Consider the following 24960-nt stretch of genomic DNA (forward strand, 5'->3'; position numbering starts at 1 on the left):
TGCACTGTTTATATTACTGCAGAATCGCAATGACAAGTACTTGAACTTCATATCCAACTTTATCGTCATATCACAGATTTACATGTGTAACAAGTGGGTGAAATTGATATTCGTATAAGCTACCATCATTTGTAATTTTCAGGAAAGGGAAGAACAGGTAAGATATTCAAATAGTCCTGTTATGAGTAGAGTGTATAATATACAAGTACGAATGAATGAATTACTTGTTTATTTCGATACTCTTTGAACAATGCACAGAGAGACGTTCCAAAAAACATTTTCTTTTAGCCTGATTGAAAAGGTATAGGCAGAAGCTAGTAGCTTATTAATGCCTATCCTTTTTACATTTTGTTACTTTTTAACAAGAAAGAAGAATTGTGAAGAACATAAACAAACATAACAAACAAAACTAAACAAAAACATAAATCCATAATGTACATAAGTACCCTAATCTGTCAATTCAACATTTGATCAATTAACAAGTTGGTCAATAAATCCATCAATCACTCCATTCTGTATTTGTCCAGTAGTCTGTTTGAACCTTTTTTTTAATTGCATAATGAATACTCTGTTTAACAATCTCAGGCAAACCATTCCACAGCTTCACACCACAAACAGAAATACATATACTTTTCAAAGTAGAACTAACTCTTGGTTGTTTTAAAAATGTAGTTCCCCTCTCAACTGTACAATATATACATATACAAGCAAAGAACTACGAAACAAAGTGGTGGAGCTTGTACAGAAGCTGTCGTCTCCCTCCCCGGCTCCCCTCCCACAGATCTAGTGATCTTTATTATCTTCATCAATAATCACAAACTGCTTCACAAGAACGATGTCGGTGTAACTAAGAGATTTGTAAAAAACAATACATATAAAAATATATACAAGATATACACCCTGCTGGTTTTCACATTTTGAGAAATAGACAGCCACACAAAAAAAATGACTGGGTTATTTATTTTATTAAATGTATTTAAAATTTTTATCCCACGATTTTGTAACCCCTATATCTTACACCCAGTGCTAACTGTCTATGTAATCCTGGGCACCACCTTCCCTCTGCCAACCTAGGGAGGCCAGGGCCGAGCTCATGCCTCCTTCAATGCATGAGAGCCAACTGGCCTTCTTGTCACTTGACAGGGGAGAGTTTCCCTGGTTGGACGTAGCGCGTGGAAGGAACACGTTATTCCAACCAGTTCCTTTCCCCTTCATCAGGCGCCCCGGCTGGCCAGGGGGAGGCAGTATAGTGACCAGGATTACTGCATGTTTTTTTGAGGGTACCTACCCTAGGGAACACGGGGAGAACATGCAAACTCCACACAGAGTTATTGGGTTATTCAAACTTTGGGTTATTCAAAGTTGACATTTTTGGTAGAAGGCACACGACAGAACCCAAAAATGAATAGACTTCAACCAATCAAGTCTACTCTACTGAACATGCTCAGTATGTTTACTTTAACAAGAAAGCAGTAACGTATCAAGTGCAAAAATCTCCAAGTCTCCTGGCAGAATACCACAGGGGTTCATCCATATTGACGGCTTATCATGGTAGTATTTCTTTTCCCCCCTTTTTTCATAGATGGTCACAGAGAGTAGTTGAACAGTATGTACACTACAATTTTGGCAGCTGCTGTGGGCATGATAATAATAATAAATAAAAATGTTGCACTTTTCTAAGTACCCAAAGACACTTTACATTTGGGGGAGGAGAAAACAACAAAATAACAACTAAGAAATGGCTAAGACAAGGAATGAAATCAATAAAAACAGTGGAATGATGAGAAAGGGGGCTGTGGAGTTAGCTGGGGAAAGCCATATTGACGAGGTGGGTTTTGAGAGCATTTTTGAAGGTTGGAGGGTGGGGGCTTCTCTGAGAGTATTGGGGAGTGCATTCCATATGGGTTGGGGAAGCTTGGTCCTGGGGACCTCAAGGAGGTTGGCATCACCAGTGACATTTGAGGAGGTCAAAGAGGTAGGGGGAAGCCAGATTGTTCAGTGCCTTGTAGGTGGTGGTGAGTAGTATTTTGAAGTGGATTCTTTGTTTGACCGGGAGCCAGTGAAGGTCGTGGAGGACTGGTGTAATATGGTGTCTGGAACAGGTACTGGTGAGCAGGCAGGCAGATGAGTCCTGGACATATTGAAAATCTGCTGTGGGTATCTGCTGTGGGTAGCAAATGCCACAAATACACCCATATCCCTACAGGAAATACTGCTATATACTGTACCATGATCCACTCCTTTTATGCACTGTCTGCCTGAAAGCTTCACTCGTGGACACATATTCTGAAGAGTCTGTCCACAGAAGCCAATTTGATTCACTCATTGTGTCATATCCTGAAGAGGGCGCTATTGGTCCAGGTTGATTCAACAGCCAATCAGAAACCTTGGCAGGTGACCTGCAGTAAAAACTTCCTGCTTCAGAGGGTGTTCCACCACTCACTGGAACAGAAGACAACAGACATTTACAATGATATTAATACAAGAAGAAAGAACTGCAAATGTCATTAACCATAACAATAATAGTGATAATAAAATAATAATATTATGTTTATGAGCACCATTGCTAAAAGTGGAATCTTTATGAAAGTGTATGTAACTTTTTTTCAAGTGTTTATCTTAAGAAAGCTCACTATAAGCATGATCACATTTAAGTAAGATCAATACTCACAACTTGGAGGAAGGTGCTCCATGCTGTTCCTTCTCCTGAGAGCTGGCAGGGTTGGTTCTTCTGACTCTGTCACCACTAACTTCAACATCCTCTTTATAATCTCCTCCTCTCTCCTCCTCCATTCCTCATCTCTCTTCATCCATTCCTCCTCTCTCTTCCGCCATTCCTCGTCTCTCCTCCTCCATGCCTCCTCTGTCTTCTTACATCCTTCTTCTCGTTTGTTCCACTGTTCAGCAGTAAATAGTCGCTTTTGTTTCAGTTTTTCAAGCAGTGTCTTCTGTCTTGTGTGATGTCCCACCAGGAAGTGTCCTGTGTCTCTGAAAGACCTTCTCTTGACAGACACAGGAGAAGAGTCTTGTCTTGAGTCTAAGAGTCCAAAGTGTCCTCTGTTCCTCATCACCATGTCTTCTATTTTCTCCATCAGCTCTTTTACTTCTGAAATGTCCCAGTCAGAGAACTGCAGTACATGGTACCTGTAGCCACATTTCTCCAGAAGCCACCTCAGAGGTTCTCCTTCAGACTCGATGTACTCCTCAACATGTCTCCCTCCCAGCCACCATCCCCAAGTGAACAGAACCAGAATGTGTCTCCAGACTCTGTCCCCTAGCAGCTCCATGTATTCTTCCACTGATTTCCTGTCAGCTTCAGAGAAACAGGACCTGACGGAGACAGTCAGCAGGACAGCATGGGGTCCAGGAGAACACAGAGTCTGTCCTTGTAGAAGGTCATCTTTGGTCTTCTGTGATGGAGGTGTAGTCGGCCAGTCTGGACAGTTCACCACACTCACATTTCTTTCAGAAACTCGTCTCTGTCGTATGACACATTCTGCAATCGGCTTTGTCTGGGGTTTAAACTCCTGAAATATAAGGTTTACTGTATGTTAGTCAGAATATTCTGTCCTCATTGAAGAGTTCCTGCTGAAACTTGGCAGAGATTAACTCTCTGAATGTAGTGTAGCGACCCCACAAAATGCCGGCCGTAACTCGCTCCTCTAAGGGAGCTAGCTCCCTTGGCCTTGCCCATTACATGCCTGACTGGTGAGTTGGTTATCCGGGTTCAGGGTACTAAACGCTACAATGTTATTAGCCACCACTTTGTCTAACAGTGCCACAGGAACACAATCGAATAATTGAACAACCTAAATGTATCTGAATATAGTAATAATAGCCACCAACATAGAGCTACAATATGTAAGCACAATAGCTAACAGTGACCGTTTGCTAACACGAAACAGTGAATAATTGTATTACACATTCCTGTCTTACCAGAATAGTAAAGACAAATAAAAAATTCATGTAAATGTATATACCAAATTCATGTAAATGTATATACCATATCCAGTGGTGGAAAAAGTACGGAAATGTTTTACTTAAGTAAAAGTATCAATACTGCAATGTAGAAGTACTCTGTTACAAGTAAAAGTACGGAATAAAAAAATTACTTGAGTAAAAGTACAAAAGTATTGGTATCAAAATGTACTTAAAGTACCAAAAGTAAAAGTACTAAAATGTTTGAAAATAGCAGATCTACAAGCTCACCACGTGTCGTAGTGCGACGTGTTGTGAGCATGTAGATCGGCTATTTTCAAATGGCCTAGGTATAAAATAGGGCTGAAGTGGTTAATTCATGATGTAATCATTTATACCTGCAAAGTAACTAGTAACTAAAGTTTTCAAATAATTGTAGTGGAGTAAAAGTACAATATTTGTCTCCAAGATAGTGGAGTGGAAGTAAAAGTACAGACAATTGGAAATACTCCAGTAAAGTAAAAGTACCTCAAAATTGTACTTAAGTACAGTACAGTACTTAAGTACTAAGTAACTAAGTACAGTCAATGTACTTAGTTACTTTAAACCACTGACCATATCTAATTGTTTCACGTTAATTTAAGTGGAAACATACTAAACATACATTGGTCCCATGATGGCTCCAACATTTATGACAGCAGATACACATTGTCATCGGAAAACATTTATATTTCATCTCTTTAATGTTAATTTTGAGGTTATTGAATATAACATAACATTCATATAATATTACTAACCTTGAATGTACGTTCTATAAACATAGTTTTCTGCAGTATGTGATTTCCAGCTGCACTCCTACCAGACTGTTCTCCACCCACCAACATAAGTTTCACATCTGGTAGACTCTGATGTTCTCCTGACAGACACAAACTCATCATCATTAGTTCACTTAACACTGATTCAACTACTGTATCTCGGGCCTGGATCCACAGTCTCAGCTGTGAATAATTACATACTAGGCAAGGCAAGGCAATGCAAGTTTATTTGTACAGCACATTTCAACTTCAAGGCAATTACATGTGCTTTATACGAAACATTAAGCAAAAGAAACGCATAATAAAAGGATAATTGAACTAGAAAAAGTGCTCCTCGGAGCACAGGTCTCCGCCAGGTCAGGTAGGTTATTGTGGGCCTGCAATGTTCGCAATTCGCCAATCAGGATGGAATATGAAAAATCGGACAGATCCGTCTTGATCACTTGACTATAGACAATTTGCGTGAAATAAAAAAATCTGAAGGAGTAATATAAAAAAAATTGTTTGCATAAGTCGGCCTCCTGTTGGCGCTATAAACAGAAGGAAGGAGTGACGTAAGAATTGAAATCTGTTTAGTTATTGGATACTGCATCCCATAGTAGCCCAAGGATGATAATGATGATAATACAATATTCAATCAATTCAATCAAAATAAGATAGATAAGACAGACAGATAACTAGATAGATAGGTTTATAAACATCACCTTCAAAGAGAGCTTTCAGAGCATTTCTTTGTTTGCGTGTGTTGGTCATGTATGTCTGGACATGCTCCTCTATGTTGCTCTTCCTCTCTGACAACATCTCTGAAACATCTTCACCAACTTCATAGTGTCCACTTCTGTTTACTGCCACCATGTCCTCTATCTTTTTCAGCAGCCCTGTGACCTGAGTGTCTTCTTTCTTCTTATTGTTGAAGACATGATACCTGTTCCCACATTTGTCAACAAGCCAGCGGAGGTCATCTCCTTCGGTCTCAATGTGCTGCTCTATTATGCCGTCTCCCAGCCAGTCTCCATAGGTGAACACTACAATAGTGTGACTCCACACTCCCTGTGTCAGAAGTGTCATGTGTTCTTCTACTGCTACTCTCTGTGCGTTGGTGAATGCTTGATCAACAGGAACCAAGATAAGAACAGCATGTGGTCCAGGAGTACAGAGACTGCTCTGGATCTCCAGTTTGTCCATCTCTGAAGTATCCTGTAGTTGACTGTTGTAGAACCAGCCTGGTACATCTACCACTGTAACATGTCTCCCTGCTACTTCACCATGTTTTACCTCACAGTGCGCTGACCTCTGATCCGTTTTAAAAGCACTTTCTCCTAGAATGGTGTTTCCTGTCGAACTCTTCCCAGACCGACGCCTTCCCATCAACAGAATCCGGAGGTCAGTCATTCCTGTCAGAGAGACAGACAAAACATTTGCTTACTTTCACTTTGATGCCTTTTTGTTTAAGGAACAATGCCACCATATCCAGGTTAATAAAAGCTATGCTCTTCCTTCTATTAATTTGTGACATCTCTGTGTCTGTCTCACTCTGTGGCTGGCGTAACGCAGAAAGCGTCCAACCGAATGGTCTCACACTTGGTGTGTGTGTCTCATACGACTCCGGGGTGTGCAGCGCCAGCGCTCACACATTCTCAGTAGCCAAATTCCAATACCCAAATCTCTGCTCACACGCTCATTCCGCACGATATTTTGGAGCCGACAAAACTTTAATCTGCTCTTATCCTAAAAAAAATTACAACGCAGTGCATGCATGCATATGTAGGAACGGTCTGAGAGTGAAAGTGTCCCACTGAATAACAGTGATCAAAGCTACTGAAGCAACAAATTAAATAATGGTTTGATCTTTATTTACACAATCATGCTGTTTGTTGTTGGAATATGGCATTCAGTCCAACCTGCTCAATTCCTCCAGACTCGCATCTAATCCTTGCCTCCTCGCTCTTCATGGATTACTGGAGCGCCATTTCACGTTTGAGCTGCTTAGCCAGTATATATCCCTGATTGGCTAATCGACCCGTCGGCTTAAGTGATTGGCCTAGCTTCACATAACGTTTGTGCTGCATAGCCAATATAAATGGAACAGAAAGTGGACAATAGCCATAATATGGAAGAATGTGATGTGAAGAATCGCAGTAATGTTGGGACGGAGGAAAAGGAAGGCATCTTTGTGTGAGAACACATTGTTCCCAACATGCATAGCCACAAGTAGTATTAGCAATATCTAATAAATCTAATTGATACACATTAAATCAACTGGAAATGTACATAAAATATTATTTTTGACAAGGTAAAACAAAACATACCAATATCTGGATGACCAGTTGTTTGTTTATGAGCATCTGCCCTCCTTTGCTCTGCTCTTCTTCTGATAGTTTTCTCCATCTCCTTTAGTTCATCTGGGGTGTGTTTTTCTGTCTCATAGTGACAACTATTTCTAGCCATCTGCTCTATCTTCTCCAGCAGCTCTGTAACCTGCCTTTCATCTCCTCTGTCAGAGATGTTAAGAACATGGAAGCGGTCTTCACATTTCTTAGTGAGACATATTAAGTCAGACTTAATGAGATCTCTAACGGGTCTCATTTTATCTTTATCAGCTACAGTAAACACCACAATAGTGTGTCTCCATGCTCGGTCACCGAGAAGACTCATATGCTCCTCTACAGACATCCATGTCCCTTCATTTGTGGTGTCTAATGGCATCACTAGGACAAAAGCATGCGGTCCTGGAGGACACTTATACACACTCTGTTGGACTTTTAACCGAGTTTGTTTTGGGGTCAGATCTAAGGGATAAGCAGACTTCCATCCTGGTGTGTTGACTACAGTGACCTTTCTCCCTGACACTAACTCTTGTTTCACAACGGTCTTAGCTGTTCTTCTGTTTGTGTCAAAAACATCTTTGCCCAGGATGGTGTTTCCCACAGAACTTCTTCCACCATGTCTTTCTCCGAGCAGAACAATTCTCAGGTCTGTCGGGATTCTGTTCTCCCCTGTTTGGAAAATTAAAAGTTATATTCATGAAGATCAAAGATGAGACCAAATCAGTATCAGTTTGCTAATTTTGTCTGTTTTAATAGAACTCACATGGGACAGAAGTCGAGGTTCCACTGGACATCCTGTCAGCTGTTGTTGGCTGTAAAACAGTAAAATAAGTAAGTGAAAAACAATATTATCATCATTGACACGTTACAGGTACACATCAGTTGTTAGGAATTTGCTGTAGTGTGCTTGTACAATCATACAGCCATAAGTCAGAGTCCAAAATGAAAAATATCAAATAAAATATAGCCGCAAAGCGAAGATTTGGGATTTAAAGTCTAGTTCAGACCAAAGTTTTGCGTTGTGAGCAAACCGTTGCTCGTTGCTATTAGCCGAGTTGGAACTTGCACACCAGAATCTAGGCCTGTCATAATCCTTCCTATATTAAAATTGCCTAGAGGGTGGGTGGACGGGCAGGCAGACCGACGTTGGATGTCACAAACGTAACATGCAGACTTGTAAGGCACCGTTGCTTCAATACGCACCAAACTATGATCGGGGGATCGATCATAATGGAGATAAATATTCTATGATTTTTCAAAGGTTAGTGAAAACACTCGAAAATCGCTGGCAGTGGTGTGGCAAAAGTATGTGTTATTTCTGTGTTAGAAATGTTTTATACAATGTTAAGGGCCCCTGGGGGCCCTTAACATTGAATAAAACATTGAGGAACCGAATATAACATGTCGCCATTTCTCCATTGAACTCAATGGATAAGGCCGCCCCTTACATGGCCCCCAGGGCCCATGTAGGGGTCCACAGGCGGGGTCCACAGGCACACTGTTGCTCCAATCTTCACCAAACTTGACACAAACACTATTCAGGGGTCTGCCATGAGTCACACCAGGGGCCAGGTGCCCCGTTCTTTTCTGTCGCCCTATTACTTTGAATGGTGTCCTCAAGCTTGATTGTGCCAATCCTTACCAAACTTGGCAAAAACACTGTTCAGGGGTCTGCCATGACAATAGTCACACCAGGAGCCACGTCAGGGTCTGAAAAACTGAATTGCATACATAAGGGGCACTAAAGCAGTGTCTAACATTTCAAATGGCCATAACTCGGTGATCTGATGAGCACAATATAGGACTGGTTTTGAAAGCCGCAATCTTGTTATGACATAATCGCCTAATCGCAATTATCTTTTGCAAAATCGTCATAATCATTTGAAATAAGAAAAATCTAAAATATTGGAAATAGCAGATCTACAAGCTCAAAACGTTTGAGCTACTGTTTACTATCCAGTATAACATTATTACATTTAAATTAAAGTTATTTGTCATATATGCCCTGTGCACCTTTTGTTTACGAAGCCTAAAAGCATAAATGTAATTTTTATCCATAATGTTCCAATGTTCAACGACAATCGACAATTAATCGTCATGGATGAATTCGGACATCCTTACTGCCATGAAAGTCAGAAACAAAAAGTGTTCTGAGTTTCATAAAGGCAGGATCAAACTCGCCAAATACTTTAACAAAGGTCTCGAATCCCACGTAGCTAAACTCAATAAAGAAAAAAACATGCTAAGAAACAAGGTTAATGGCATGCTCCTGTTAGCTGAAAAAAGCTACCTCGATGACAAAATTGAGGAAAATCAAAGCAAACCACGAGAGCTTTGGAAGCTACTCAACAACGTACTAGGCTGCAGCAAAAAAATTAAAACCAGGTTTACAAACATAAACCTCAAGGTGAATGACACTCTCACTACAACCAAACGTGAAGTGAGTAAAATCCTCAACATATTCTTCACGACCGTAGCACGACCGTCAGATTTGGTTGAAAAACTACCCCCTCACTCTGGGAGCTATGGTGAAGAGTATGTTGACTCATTTTACGAAAAACAGGGTGTACGCAAAGATGATTTTAAACTCTCCCCTGTGACAACAGAAGAGGTGTTTCAAAAATTGAGTGCACTTCATCAACACAGAGCCACAGGCCTCGACAATATCCCCTCCAAATTTCTAAAAGACTCAGCCGCCTCCATTGCTCCAATCATTACCCAAATAATAAACCTCTCCATCATACAGGGACGGGTCCCTAACGATTTCAAAAAAGCAAGGGTGACCCCTCTGTACAAAAAAGGAAACCAATTAGACCCTGGCAACTACCGCCCTATTTATATTCTTAGCTCCATCTCGAAAGTCATGGAAAAGTAGTGAACAGGTCGATAAGTATCTTGCCGAGAAAAATCTAATCTACAAATTCCAATCTGGTTTCAGAACAAACCACTCCACTAACACATGCCTTCTCTATTTGAACGACTCTATCAAACAAGATGTCGACAAGGGCAAATATTGCGGCATGGTCATGCTGTACCTCCAGAAGGCCTTTGACACCGTTAATCACCCAATTATGATCAATAAGCTCAAAGCAATAGGTTTTGATGATACGTCGGTGAACTGGATGATCCTACCTGGAAGGGAGGGAGCAAGTAGTGGAAGTAAACGGCACCCAGTCCCCTCCCCTCCCAGTGACTTGTGGCGTTCCTCAAGGAAGTATACTAGGACTTTTACTGTTCCTGATATATGTGAATGATATGTCTTCAGCCTGTGACTGCAAACTGTTCCTGTTCGCAGATGACTCGGCCCTGCTAGTCTCGGACAGGGACAGGCTGCAGGTTGAGAAAACTCTCAGCTCTGAACTCAACAAGATCTGCATCTGGCTCTCCGACAACAAACTTTCATTACACCTGGGTAAAACTGAATCCATCCTCTTTGGGTCCAGTCCTAACCTTAGCAAGGCTGAGAGTTTCACGATCAAAGTGGGTGATGATGTAATCACAAGAAAGGAGGAAATTACCTATCTGGGTTCCATCTTGGAGGCAAACCTCTCCGGTAACAAAAACGCAGAAAAAGCGGTCAACAAAAGAACACGCTATTTGTGGAGGATTGATCGTCTAGTCAGTAAGAATACTCTGAAGATTCTTGCAGGGGCCCTCATACAAGGTTATTATGATTATGCATGCACTTCATGGTATCACAACACCTCCAAGGATTTAAAAACAAGGCTCCAAACATCCCAAAACAAACTTGTAAGGCTACTTCTTGGCCTCAATCACAAAACCCATCTAACCCCTGCTCATTTTGCTAGGATTGGATGGCTTAGGGTTGAGGACAGCAACTTGTACAGCAACTTGCTATGGGCCTGGTCTTCAAGATACACCACAACATTGGGATCCCCCTGTATTTGTCAAAATACTTCCAAAATGTTAAAGAAGTCCATGATCATAACACCAGAGGCAGCTCCACTAATCATGTTCAACCCAGATTTGGCTCAACAAAGGGAATGAACTCGTTCTCATGCTATTAAACAAAAATGTGGAATGCCCTACCAAAAGGAGTAAAGGAGTGTAAAACCCTACTCACTTTCAAAACTGCCCTAAAGATACACCTTCAGGAGGCTGCAATTCTAAAATGGCCCCTGTCCAAGTCTTAACCTACCCCAAGTCCTAATCTACCCCCCTACCCCCCCCCTTTCTCCTTCTTCTCTTGTACACATTTTTTACTCTTCATACCAGTAACCTGTAAACTGATCGTATGACATTCTGTACAGTAGTGTGTATATCTGTCTGTCTCTTATATGTATCATGATTTGTGTGCATGGGGATCTCATCTTAAACAAGCTTAATGCTTAATGAGACTCCCAGTTTAGTAGACCTTGTATTGTGAATTTGTACTTCCATGTACTGCCATTCTCATGTCTTACTAAATAAAGTACATCAATCAATCAATCAAAAACAAATATGCTAGGTCTAAGATATTCTCATCATGATAGAACATTTCTCATCAAGATATCACTATGGAAAGAAACCACAACTATCGAAGCTACCATACCAATCCGAAAAATAGTTTGGGATTGGTATGGTAGAACTGGTAGAACTCGATCTCCTCCTGACCTCAAGTAACACTGTTCTCTGAAAAGCCAGCAATCTCTACAATAACTATATGACACGCACCCACTCACCTCTACAATAACACACATACTGTACATATTAATACTCACCCACTCACCTCTGCACCTAAATGGCCATTTGCTCATGTAATGTGCAATAGAAACACTAACTGTACTGATAAGACCCAATTATTGAAATCCCAAATACGGAATAGACTTTCACCATGCCACATTTAATGCCTGTCTTAGCCTCCTGGCAGTCTTAAGGTTTTCTTTAGAATTGGTAACCTCTTTAACCCTGGCATCCGCATTTTGGGCATGTTATTAAAGGCCAGGTAAATAAATAAATAATTTGAAACATTTCTGAAATGTTTCGAAAATACCAGATCTACAATCTCTCAACATGTCATGATGTAATGTGTTGTGAGCTTGTAGATTGGCTTTTAAAACAATGGCTTATATTTCTTTGTGGCTCAGTGGTTAATGCAGATACTCACTCTTGCCAGAACAAAATGTCAGTCTTCTGTCACTCTCTCTCTCTCTCTCTCTCTCTAAATTATTTCTCTCTTGCTCGACATTTGTCTATGTTATTTCCTTCTGTTTCATTGGCCCGGATTCATAGCGAGGGTCGTAAATATGGGGTAAATAAAGTTCGTAAAGGAGGTCGTATTTTTGGTACTCACAAACGGACGTGCAATTCCCAAAGGGGTTCGTATATCACAGACGTGCGTACGACCAGCTCTATATTATAATGACAGCCAGCTGGGCGTGAAAATCCCGAGAGGTTCATTTACATTGCTCCACGCCCCCACTCAGCAGTTTCTCTCTGATCAAATCTGTCACCTTACTGAACAGTGTTGCCATGTCCGCTTATTATAAGCGAATTTGGACTTATTTTTCTGTAAAGTTGCTTGTAAATATTGGTAGCTGTGGTGTGCGTTCTTTTGGGCTTGTTTCTAAAGTGTAGTTCATTATTTGGGCTTGCTTCACAATTGTTCAATTATTTTAACCAGTGGTTCTCAAATATTTGTATGTCATGGACCCCCAAGTTAATATGTAGGCTAATTTATCCCTATAAGCCCCATCTGAAAATGTGTTGTGCCAGCTGGAGCCCCTTACCAGATTTGTGTTGTTAGAATGTTTAAAAAATCTTCCAAATATTCCACATTTTATTTCAAGATTTATTTTTGAAAATAGCAGATCTACAAGCTCACAACGCATCACAAAGCGCTTTGAGCTTGTAGATTGGCTTGTAGATCGTCTATCTCCAATGTATACACTACAGTATATCATTTCAATATATACAGTGTATATATATATAGGTTTACAGTTCTCATATGGCTAGCTTCTTTTGGGCTTATTTTCATAGACATGGTTGCTTATTTCTCTCACAGAATCTGGCAACACCGGAGCCACTCGTCGCTCTCCTCAAACATGTTCGTGCGGTCCCTGAAGACACGCAGTCCTCTTCTCATGGCTTGGTTGGCCAAATGCTCTAACAGCATAAAATCTGCCATAGTGCCCAGTCTGAGAGCCGCCCCAAGTCCTTTATATAGCACCATTAATCACTTTGAACAAGCTGGTCATGATTAGGCCTCGGCCTATTTTATTTTATTTTAATTTACTTATTATTATTTTTTTTTCATATTTTGTCTTTAAAAAAATGTGGTGACACAAGTTGGCCACATACATATTTTATTTGAGGTTTGCCACTGTTAAGAATAAAGCATTCTAAAGACATACGCACATTTCAGCCCTGGTAAGACAGCCTCGGGGCTGACCTGAGAACGTGCGCACCTGACGCAAAAAACACAGACCAAAAAACTTTTATGAATCCGACTGCAGGTGTAGGATTTGTCCTAAATGCCGGTAAGCACAAAATATGGTCGTAAATCCCTTTATGAATCCGGGCCAATGTCTTTGCCGAGGGACAGAAACAAGGGAACTTTTCTATTCTTTTCTCTCCAACGGCAAAGGGATCAATCTTGTGTGAGTGAGTGAGTGAGTGAGTGAGTGAGTGAGAGAGAACTGGTTCTTTTGTTCTCTCTTGTTGGAACTTGTTTGTTTGCAACCTACTGTATGTGTGTGTGTGTGTGTGTTGTCACACAGGCAGGCAGAGCCGTCTGGGAGAAATGCGGGGCCCTGTGCGAAGTCGGCGAGCGTAGCGCGCCTGCGTGCTCCAATTTCCGAGTTTTTGGTGGTTATTTGTGGTTATTTCTTTTTATAACTCTTAATAAATGTGATTCTGTTCACTAAAAAAAAAAAAAAAAAGTGCGGGCCTTGTGCGGCCGCACCGCTCGCACTACCCTTCCTGCGGCCCTGCAGGCAGGTAGTGTGGGAACAGTACAGTAGGTGGTTAACTCCACCCCCAACCACTCTCCTTGATTACCGGTCTTTGGCAGTGACTCTCTGCCAGTGGACTCTGACCGGGCTGACATGTTTAAACAGCTAAATGTGCATGCAAATAAACTGTAATGTGACTCAGTTGGTCAACGGGTAACAGGATAGGTGGGCACCAAGGAAGAGAGGGCACCTCTGTGTTAAATTGGCATTTTTTTTCAAAAATGTTAAAATATTTAATATTTAGAAAATGTTTTTAAGTAATGTAAAGTACCGGTGTACATGATTAGAACATGCTTAAACATTCGACAATTAACGTCTAATATTTCTACAATTGCTACAAATTGCTACAAAACCTGTATATCCAGTAATTTTTGGGGCTTAAACAATAAGTTGAAGGATAAAATTAAGTCTGATAATGATGTACCGTGCATGTTCACATCATGTATACTTTACATCACTATTATTATTATTATTATTATTATAATGATGTACCGTGCAGGTTCACATCGTGTCCATAGTGCCCACTTATCCTGTGTCCGGTCAACATAAGGTTAGGTTGTTTTTAATTATTGAAATCTGAATAAATAGAACAGTCACCAGGAAAGTCCCCAGTTCTCCAGGCTACGTGTCCAACTGAGACACTAATCCCCAAATACTCCATTGTAATAGCGAACTAGGCCCCGGCGCGGTTTTAAAAGTACTGGTTTAGTAGCACCGATATGATATCAGATAAAACCCAAACAATACCCAACTGTAGCCATAGTTGACTTTTGTTACAAACCTAATAATCTATAAACAACCATATCAGAAAAACTAATGCACAGCATCTTACAAGCCATGACATTATACTACAAAGGTTTACTAGGAGGCTAAACGCACATAGTAGTTAAAGCATATTACTATACATTCATCTGCAGTGCATTATCATAATCTCTCAAGACAGATTCTGCTAACAGTAAAACAAAGATTTTTTTTTTTTTTTTACCAAATGGGTTCCCAGGGTTACATGTCGACAATTCGACATGCCGCCATCCCGACATGTCGGCAATTCGACATGTTGCCATTTCGACATGTCACCATTTCGACATTATTCTAACTGTCGGAGTGGAGGCACTTTCCATAGTTTTCAAACGACCCACCATTCCGACTTGACTTTGGCCAAGGATGAGACCTCCGTTGGGGCCGTCAGCATCGATGTTGGGACCTCCATCCGCCGACGCTGCCATGATGCAGCCCCGACCCGCCGCTGACCCACCGACCCTAACGACCATATCTGTAGTCTTCTGGCCCAGCTGTCCCCCCCCCCCCCCCACCCTGGGTGCCCCCCTCCACCGCCCCCCCCCACCCACCGGGATCCCCCCCCGGACCCCCCCGTGGCCCAAGGTGTCACTCATAATAATGTTTTATTTTGCGCAATTACACAGAGCGGTTGAGATTTCATTAAGCCCGATATTTGTCAATTTTACTTGAATTCTTATCATTTTAATGTGTATATGATCTGTAAAGTTTATTTCATTTGGTATCAGTCATGAATTTTTTGTAATTTATTATAATTTATTTTCTTATTTTCTGTAATTTCTTTCCACGCGCGTAATTACGCACGTAACATAATCTATCTATCTATCTATCTATCTATCTATCTATCTATCTATCTATCTATCTATCTATCTATCTATCTATCTATCTATCTATCTATCTATCTATCTATCTATCTGTCAATTAAACTATCATCTGTCACAAGGCTTTTCAGCCCAAGGACCCCCTAGCTGAGAGAGAGATGAAGCAGGGACCCCCTCTATATTGCATATAAGCTCACAGCGCTGCGAGACGATGGAGCTGGTAAATCTGCTTGTAGATCGATCTGTCTGTCTGTCTGTCTGTCTGTCTGTCTGTCTGTCTGTCTGTCTGTCTGTCTGTCTGTCTGTCTGTCTGTCTGTCTGTCTGTCTGTCTGTCTGTCTGTCTGTCTGTCTGTCTGTCTGTCTGTCTGTCTGTCTATCTTTAAATCTATCTAAATATCTATCTATCAATCTATCTATCTCCAGCAATATGTACAGCTGCCCCCCCCCATAAATAATATCAGTCCAGTAATGACAGCCCCAAATGTAAGCTCCCAACGCGGTGATTAGCAACATGTTGTTCAACAAATAGCAGATCTACAAGCTCGGTTATTGTGAGCTTGTAGATCTGCTATTTTCAAATAGCGTATGTATAAAATCGGTCTGAAGTGGTTATTGTATGGTTCATAATATAATGATTTATATCTGCGAAGTGTAGGATTATTATAATTATTATTATTATATTATAATTAAAGTAAGCCATCAGTTAGTGTGATTGAGTGCGCTCCCACGGCTTGGGTCTGTCTGTCTGTCTGTCTGTCTGTCTGTCTGTCTGTCTGTCTGTCTGTCTGTCTGTCTGTGTGACTAACAAGTCTTTCGAATCCCATGCTATCAGCTTGTAGATCTGCTGTTTTTGAAAGCATCTCTCTCCTATAGTCAATCAGACCAAGACCACAACGTCTTTTGTTATTACCATTCAGGTTCAGTCCATTAATGTTGTATTCAGAATAATAAAAAAAATATTATTATTATTATCATGCTATTATTATTATTATAAATATTATTGATATTATAAATATTATTCATATTGCTACAACTACTATTACGCTATTGTTGTTATTATTATTATTATGCTATTATTATTATTATTATTATTATTATTACTACTACTATTATTATTATTACTACTACTACTATTACGCTATTATTATTATTATTATTATTATTATTATTATTATTATTATTATCATTATTATTATTACATTAATGTTGATGTTCTGTCACAGCTGTTGTGCGCACGTTGATTGACGGGTCAGTAATCACGTAGGCCTACTCAGAGACGATGCTCAGGTTCCTCAGATGTTTTCTCGTTAATTAAACCACAGCATCTCGTCACATCTCACATGAAGTAGTATACGCATCAGTGGTGGAAAAAATACTCAAATGTTTTACTTTAGTAAAAGTAATAATGCAATGTAGAAATAGGCCTACTCTCAGGGTTGAGCTGAAGGGGGTGCTACGGGGGGTCGTCGACCCCTTAGTTCCCAGGCTGGGGGCTCGCGCGTGCTCCACATGCACGAGCTCCACATGCACGCGCGAGCACTCACCGTCAGCCGCCCGCGAGCCGTCAATCATTAACACAACAACGCACCGTCAGGGGCGAGCTATATTATACCTCTATGGGGGCGAGCCGTCTTTAACACCTTTAACAATGGCCTCAACCTGGCTGCTTTGCATAACATTAAAGGGGAAGACCACCCATTTTCAATATTTAACTATGTCATTAATATAGCATAAAGGAGTTGTGTGGAAATAAGAAAAATTTTAAATGTTAAAAATTTTAAATGTTAAACCCAAATTGATTTTGGGTTTAACATTGCAAATTACACCATGATGAGTCATCACGGTGTAATTTGCAATGTTAAACCCAAAATCAATTTGGGTTTAACATTTAAAATTTTTAACATTTAAAATTTTTCTTATTTCCACACAACTCCTTTATGCTATATTAATGACATAGTTAAATATTGAAAATGGGTGGTCTTCCCCTTTAAGCCATGGAGTGTGAAAGGGTTAATCGCTTAGCAGAGGACAAGAGCTAGTAGCCTGCCAGACACTCACAAACTTATCCCTGTCTAGCTCTGGTCCATAGCGTTAGAAGGAGTTCTCCTTAACGTTATGGTACTTTCGATTCTTCCCCTCGCACCGCGGTAGCGCAGCCTCTCGTCTGTAGTAAAAATAAAAAATACACTTTTGGTACTCACCAAAACAAAGACGGTTTAATGGAGTTGAAAGCCTATTCTACTAAGTGGGAACACTGTGAGCCCCCACCTCACGTCTAAAATACACTTTTTGGCCAGAAAAGAAAATATTTCACCGGAAGGAAGAATCTGGTCTAATAGGAAAATTCCATTGACCAGATCTGTAGAGGGCACTGTGGAGTAACGAAAAACAGGTTTTAATTCCGGTGAAATATTTTCTTTTCAGGCCAAAAAGTGTATTTTAGACGTGAGGTGGGGACTCACAGTGTTCCCATTTAGTAAAGTAGGCTTTCAACTCCATAAAACCGTCTTTGTTTTGGTGAGTGGCAAAAGGGTATTTTTTTTATTTTTTACTTGTTTTAAAAAACACTGTTTTAAAAGCAATGTAAGTCTTTAAAAAAAAGTTATTCAAGTAAAGACAAGTTGATTGATTATTTTAAGTACTTATGTGTGGGTGAATATATGTAAAGGGCTTTTATATAAAAAAAGGAAAATAATGTTGCTATGTTGGATATGCAGGCATGTTGCTATGTGCACATGCCTGCGCGCGCGCGTGCACGTGACGTCATAAAATATAGCCCCCTTAGTTAAAAAATCCACAGCTCACCACTGCCTACTCTGTAACATGTAAAACTCCAGAATTCAAATTTGAGTAAAGTATCCTACATAGCCCAAGTATTGTTATCAAAATGTACTTAAAATACCAAAAATAAAAGTACTCGTTATGCAGACATAGCCGCGGGAAGACATTTTAAGTGTTTTTTTTTGCAGTTCTGGGCGGATTGGGTTAATTTTGTTGCGGTTCTGGGCGGATTGGGTTAGTTTTCCCCCCAGTTTTTGGTTTCTTTATTTCGGTTTTAGGGTTAGGATTAGGGTTAGGTTAGAGTTATCTCTCCGCGGACAAAAAAAAAACACTTCAGCACCACGGACAGTGGACAGCGACACTGTCACTGCCGTTGCATAAACCCCTGCCAGAGAGGGGGTGGTAGGGGGTGCGGTACCACCTGGGGGGAGGGGGGGCGGCTGCACCCCCAGCACCCCTACTTCCCGCGGTACTGTATGCAGAAGGTCAAATCTACAAGCTCACACAATACAATTATTTATTTATTTGATATATTTGACGCAGCTGGGGGGGAATGAGTTTACAAGCAACAGCTGTGCAAACTGATTTTGGGTGACATTGAGTGGTTATATTTGCGTATAAATAAAGGCTATATTTACATCGTCTAAATGTAACCTAAAAAATGACCCTATCCCCGTGCCAACCCCCCCCCCCTCCCATAACTGCAGTGTGTATTTATGTAGTAACGTAACAGCCAGGATGGGCACCGAAACATTCTGGGACGGACAGACAGACAGACAGACAGACAGACAGACAGACAGACAGACAGACAGACAGACAGACAGACAGACAGATCGATCGATCCACAAGCAGATTTACCAGCTCCATCGTCCAGCTTATATACAATATAGAGGGGGTCCCTTAGCCTGGTAAACCCTCCCTCCGGAAATCTCATTTCTATTTGATTCCTGGAGTGATCAAATGGAAATGAGATTTCCGGAGGGAGGGTTTACCAGGCTAGGGGTCCCTGACCATGTAAGGTGAATGAGAGGAGGCAGAGGCAGAGAGCTCGATTTAACCCCGGTGTGGTATATGTACTGAAGGAATTTGTGTGCTGTACAAAGGAAACAGAAATACAATATTTTTGCATTAATAATGATATCCAATATAAATAATAATTAGCAATTCAATTCATCTTCAATATTACAATAAGGAATAAGTCATCAATATTTATAATGTCATTGAATTAAAGCATCGAATAATATATAGATAATAAACAGTTAAGCAGGGCTTTTAATTTTCGTGTCGGGAGGTTTGAATGTTTGTGGTGAAGATCTGAACCGAAAGGAGTGGCGTATATGTGTTTAAATAGTCCCCAGCAGCTGAGTGGGGCCGGAGAGCAAGCTGCCATGCACGTGCACACATGGCTTGAGCCCCTGCCTTTTTACCCATTGGTAAAAAAGGTGCCCTCTCCAGACCATGAATGCAGCATTTATTATGGTGGAAAATATGTGGTGAAAAAAACGCAAATGCCCTACTCAAAGGCAGCATTCAAGGCTAAGAGAATTGCCCCTTTCTTACTCTCTAAACACCGCATCTCCAGTAAAGCTTGAGTATACCTAATTGAGCGCTATCGACGCGTTGTGAGCTTATAGATCGGCTATTTTCGGTACGTGATACAGCGCGCAACAAAGTAGCCTATATGTCCAATCGAAACCTATAAACCTGCCGGGCGCACGCACTCACATGTCCATTGTCCATTCAACGAGGAGAGCAGACACACACAGAGAAGCGCAGACAATCAGTTTTCCGTCTTAATTTGAGACAGATAGCCTACAGTAGGTATTTGTGGACAAAAAATAATTATACTGTTCATTTCCTCTCTCTCTCGCTCTTTATCTAATATAGCCTTAGATAAAGACTCTCGTAGATGTATTTTATCGATTTTAACATGTTTTATCTCTACGAGAGTCTTATCTACCTACCACCCCCCCCCCCCCCAGATTGCTGTGGAATGTCAGCTCCAAAGACCGTACTTCTCCAAACATGTACAGATGCTAAATATAAGGTGCTTACCCGCTTGCCCCAAATGTTAACTTTAAGGCGTGTTTGTGCAATGTATTAGTCCATATCTTTCAATAAATAAGTATTTTAATCCCGTCTGTGGCCAATTCTGTCGGAGTTTCCCAATGGGCGGTGGTGACGGGGCGCATCCGGTGAAATCCGGAATTACACTCAATGTAAACAGGAAGTAAATGAGGGGGGGAAATGGCCTTTGGCCACAGACGGGAACAAAACACGTCTTTATTGAAAAATATGGACTAATACATTACACAAACACAACGGACACCGAGTTAACATTTGGGGCAAGCGGGTAAGCACCTTATATTTAGCATTTGTACATGTTTGGAGAAGTACGGGCTTTGGAGCTGACATTCCAGGGCAATCTGGGGGGGGGGGGGTTGGTTAATGCTCTCGTAGAGATAAAGGATTTCAAAATCGATAAAATACATCTAGTCTTTATCTATTTAAACTGCTCATTTTACTTTGTTAACCAGCAATTTAAGGCTATACTGGATTGTTAGGGCAGGCTGGGTGGTTGTTGTGGCTGTTCTGGCAAAGATTGTTTTTTTTGTCAATGTGATCAGGACAAGAAGGTTGTGTCCCACTGTTGTAGAGTAATATGCTGAATTGCTCATATAGATCATCAGTGACAGTAACTTTTGTGTGAATATTGTTCATGTTTGTGGAGTTCTTTTTTCAGTTTAACCCTCGATTCATAGTGTTAATTTAAAATGAGATATTCCTCTAAATCTGGGTAGAAATGTAAAAAAAATGGCGCCAGCAATAGGTGCCCTTTTGAAATTCCAGCCCCTGCCTCTCCAAATCCCTCTGCACGTCTCTGCGAAGCTGCCATTCAATCATGATTGATTTAGGTGATTGAGATGACATCATGATTTCTCCATGAGTCTTTTAACAACTTTGCTTTCGAGGAAAAAAACAACAACAATTAAATAGGTGTGGATTGCTTCAGTCAATGAATCAACAGCGGTCGTTAGCTCCCCACTGGTAGATCAGACAAACTTGATGGCCCATTCGCGCACACATAAAAGGTGATTAGGATCAAATGGCACTTAGTTTGTAGACAGACGCACAAGCCATGAATGGATGCCAGTGATCGTTGGTTTCGATGACTGTCGGGAGGTTTGTAGCGAGCTGTGTGCGGCCGGGGAACGAGCGGCCATTAAATTATAATTATTATGATTATTATGATTATTATGATTATTATGATTATTATGATTATTGTCATAACATAGCTAAACAATCCATTTTACGCACAGCAGCCCAAATACATGTCATGGTCCAGTTCCACGGACAGTTCATTCTTCAAATAGGCCAGTAACATTAGTATTTATCTGATGAAGGTAAATACTATTAGAACATTACAGTCATTTAGCAGACGCTTTTATCCAAAGCGACTTACAATAAGTGCATTCAACATAGGTAGGGAACGAAAACTACTAATCACCAGAAGTCTTTAGTGCATTATCTGCAAAAACAAGCAACCAAGAGTATACCTAGCGCTAAGGTAAAAGTGCAATATATCAGCTACCTATTTCTTTAAACAGATGAGACAAAATAGCTAAATCAAATGAGCATGAGCTAAAACAAATAAGTGAATCGACTAAACAAGATCCAATAAACAATCCAATAATCCAATAAACAATACAGCAATAGAAAACAAGCGTTCGTACAACTAGTTAACAACAAGTAGGTCAGGCAGAGAGGAAGGGTAGTGTTTCATGAAGAGGTGAGTTTTCAGCCTGCGGCGAAATATGGGCAGTGACTCTGCTGTCCTAACATCAGTGGGAAGTTCATTCCACCACTGTGGGGCCAGAACAGAAAAGAGTCGTGACCGTGTGGATTGGCCAGAAGGACCCTTGAGTGACGAGGCAATCAGTCGCCCCGAGGTGGCAGACCGAAGTGGTCGGGCAGGGGTGTAGGCATCGACCATAGCCCTACAGTTCTTATAGTATTAAATAAGGTGCTTAGGCTATTTCAATGGCATTCGTCCTGGGTTGTCAAACAGAATGATCACAACACCGTCACCAAGTGATCCAGTTGTCACTGTGCCTACGCTGTTATGTTATATGATGGTTGCAGTCACGTGTAATTGCGCATGACACATGCGTGCCACATATGTCTGTTTATTATAATACAATACACTTGACGTTATACAAGCATTATATGATTTTGTTTTGATATTATTTCAACGGGGCATCATTCGAGAAGGCTTTCTGTCCATCAGTCATTCACTGATAGTCATTTTAATAATAATATGAATAATAATAACCATCTTATTGATATGCGCGGACTTTTGATTGGCTCTTTATCCGTCAATGATTCATTGTTTGTCAGGATAATAATGATTGGATCCGTTGAAATCATATTCAGATGTGCATGCTGCCTGCATATAGATAGGTCGAAATGGCGGAACTCTTGAAAAAAAAGAAAAGTGCCATGCTGCCAGTCCGACACTGTCGGAATGGCAGGTCGTTTATGGAAATGGAAAAGTGCCGCTACTCCGACAATTAGAAGTCAATGTCGGAGTGGGGGGATGTCGAAATGGAAGGCTGTTACCGGTTCCCAGATTGGTGTTATCATGACATGATTGTTCATTCCTGTAACTTTAACTCAAACTGTCATCTGAAATTGCCTGATTAAGGAAACACCCTCAGCATGCCTCTTCCTGTAGTAGCTTTAGGGTTCCTGTCAGTTGTCATTTAATGTGGGTTCATATGTATATTATACTTTTCTTTTAATATCTAGGTATCTTTAGGTTCTGTCCTTGAGGGGTTCATATCATATCAACATAATAAGTGTATCTGTATGCTGTACTGTGCAAGTATGTCATTATTGCACAGATTTGTCCTGGAGCATCACAAGAACAGAGCCACACCACCACATACAATGCAATATCATTGCAATAAATGGCTTCATCTGGAAGCGTCCTGACTGAATTTAGTGTTGTTGTCGTCATGTGTATATAACAGTTCATGCAGTGGACTGCTCTATTTTATTTGATTTACTCTTATTTTCAAATATCTCTGGCCTGGACTGCTTCAACGGAACAGGACCTGAAGGTCCGGAGGGCACTTGCCTGGAATACCCTGCATAGGATGAGGAGAGTGTGGAAATTAGACATGGGAGAAGACCTCAGGAGGCAGCTGTTCGTAGCTACAGTGGAGTAAGTATAGTACTGCTGTATGAGGCTGAGACAGCACAACAGGATGGAGTATAGCAAGAATGCTACGAATAGCACTAGGTGTCACATGGACGGACCATATCAGGAATGTGGTCCTCTACGGGGACCTACCATGCATAGGAGGCTTGGGCCTGACAATTGGGAAGGCTAGGAGTTCTGGCTTGAGGGTGGGGGGGTCGGTTGCGCGCGGGCATCAACAATTGTTTTTTGGTTACTTTATTTCGGTTTTAGAGTTAGGGTTAGGTTAGGGTTGTTATTTAATTCCTATTTTTGCCTGATTTTACTGATTTATTATAAAAAACTTTACTAAATAATGCTGTGCACATATATTATATATAATTTGCACAATTCCCAGAATTTCCCAGCATATTATTTGGGAAGGCTTAGCCTACCCCAGCCTTCATTAACCTCCGCCTATGCTACCATAGGTCACAGACAAAGTCAGAGGGAGAAGGATGAGGCTGGTAGGGTACTGCGTAAGGCACCAGCTAGTGGCAAGCAAAGTGACACAATGGGAGCCAACCCAGGGCAAAGCCAGGAAAGGAAAGAGGAGCGCCACCTATGTAGATGCACTGCGGCGCGACAGCTTAGCTAACAACACCATAGAGTTCAAGACCCTGATATTAGAGGGTGTAAGGGCAGCGATTCAGGAGTCCCGAGTTAGTGTTGGTTAGACTGCACTCTTAGATCGCATATAAAAATGTAATGGAATTCGCATTATGCCATAGATCATTGAACTCATGAACAGAAATATTTGTATTCTATGAAATAAGATATTTACTGGAGACTTGAGCAAAACCTTAATAAGTTGCTAGGCATAAACACACAAATCAATCAATCAATCAATCAATCAATCAATCAATCAATCAATCAATCAATCAATCAATCAATCAATCAATCAATCAATCAATCAATAAATCAATAAAGCAGAGGTCGCTTTTTCATCTGAATCAAAGGGGAAAACCTTGTTCATTTTATCATCTCCTTGTTCTTGCTTATTCTAAATTTCTGTCACGATCTTGGCCTCTGCCCCTGCCCTGTATAACCTGCCCTTGTCATGTAAGCCCTGTCCTATCTAGTGTGCCACTGTTTTGCCCTGTTGTAACTCTGCTCCTGCTCCCCCCACAATTTCAGTGCACTCTTTGTTTGGCGCACAGTTTCTGTTGTCAGACTGCACAATCTGATTGTGGGGCACTAAATGTTAATGCCAAAAGGTTATCTCTCCACCAAGCAGACTATAGGCTACTACAGATTGCTACAGGCTGGCAGTCAAATGAAGTCGGGAGATCAGTCGGTTGGAA

The 24960-nt window shown here is 40.9% G+C and overlaps 1 protein-coding gene across 1 annotated transcript in view; it reads right to left on the bottom strand.

Moving 5' to 3' along the window:
- Positions 1–212: 212 nt before the first annotated feature.
- LOC308102270 (GTPase IMAP family member 8-like) overlaps positions 213–24960 on the bottom strand; it is a 39547-nt gene continuing 14799 nt past the window's right edge. Inside the window, exons 5-10 of the mRNA XM_080451905.1 lie at positions 7824–7872; positions 7043–7729; positions 5438–6127; positions 4716–4834; positions 2672–3527; positions 213–2442 (exon numbers count right to left, since the gene is read on the bottom strand). Of these exons, the coding sequence (XP_080308031.1) occupies positions 2216–2442; positions 2672–3527; positions 4716–4834; positions 5438–6127; positions 7043–7729; positions 7824–7854 (2610 nt within the window). The 5' untranslated portion in view covers positions 7855–7872 and the 3' untranslated portion in view covers positions 213–2215. The remainder of the gene's footprint in view (positions 2443–2671; positions 3528–4715; positions 4835–5437; positions 6128–7042; positions 7730–7823; positions 7873–24960) is intronic.

The sequence above is a fragment of the Gymnoscopelus braueri genome (assembly GCF_963280865.1).
Source record: "Gymnoscopelus braueri genome assembly, chromosome: 15".
In the NCBI taxonomy this organism is placed as follows: Eukaryota; Metazoa; Chordata; class Actinopteri; order Myctophiformes; family Myctophidae; genus Gymnoscopelus; species Gymnoscopelus braueri.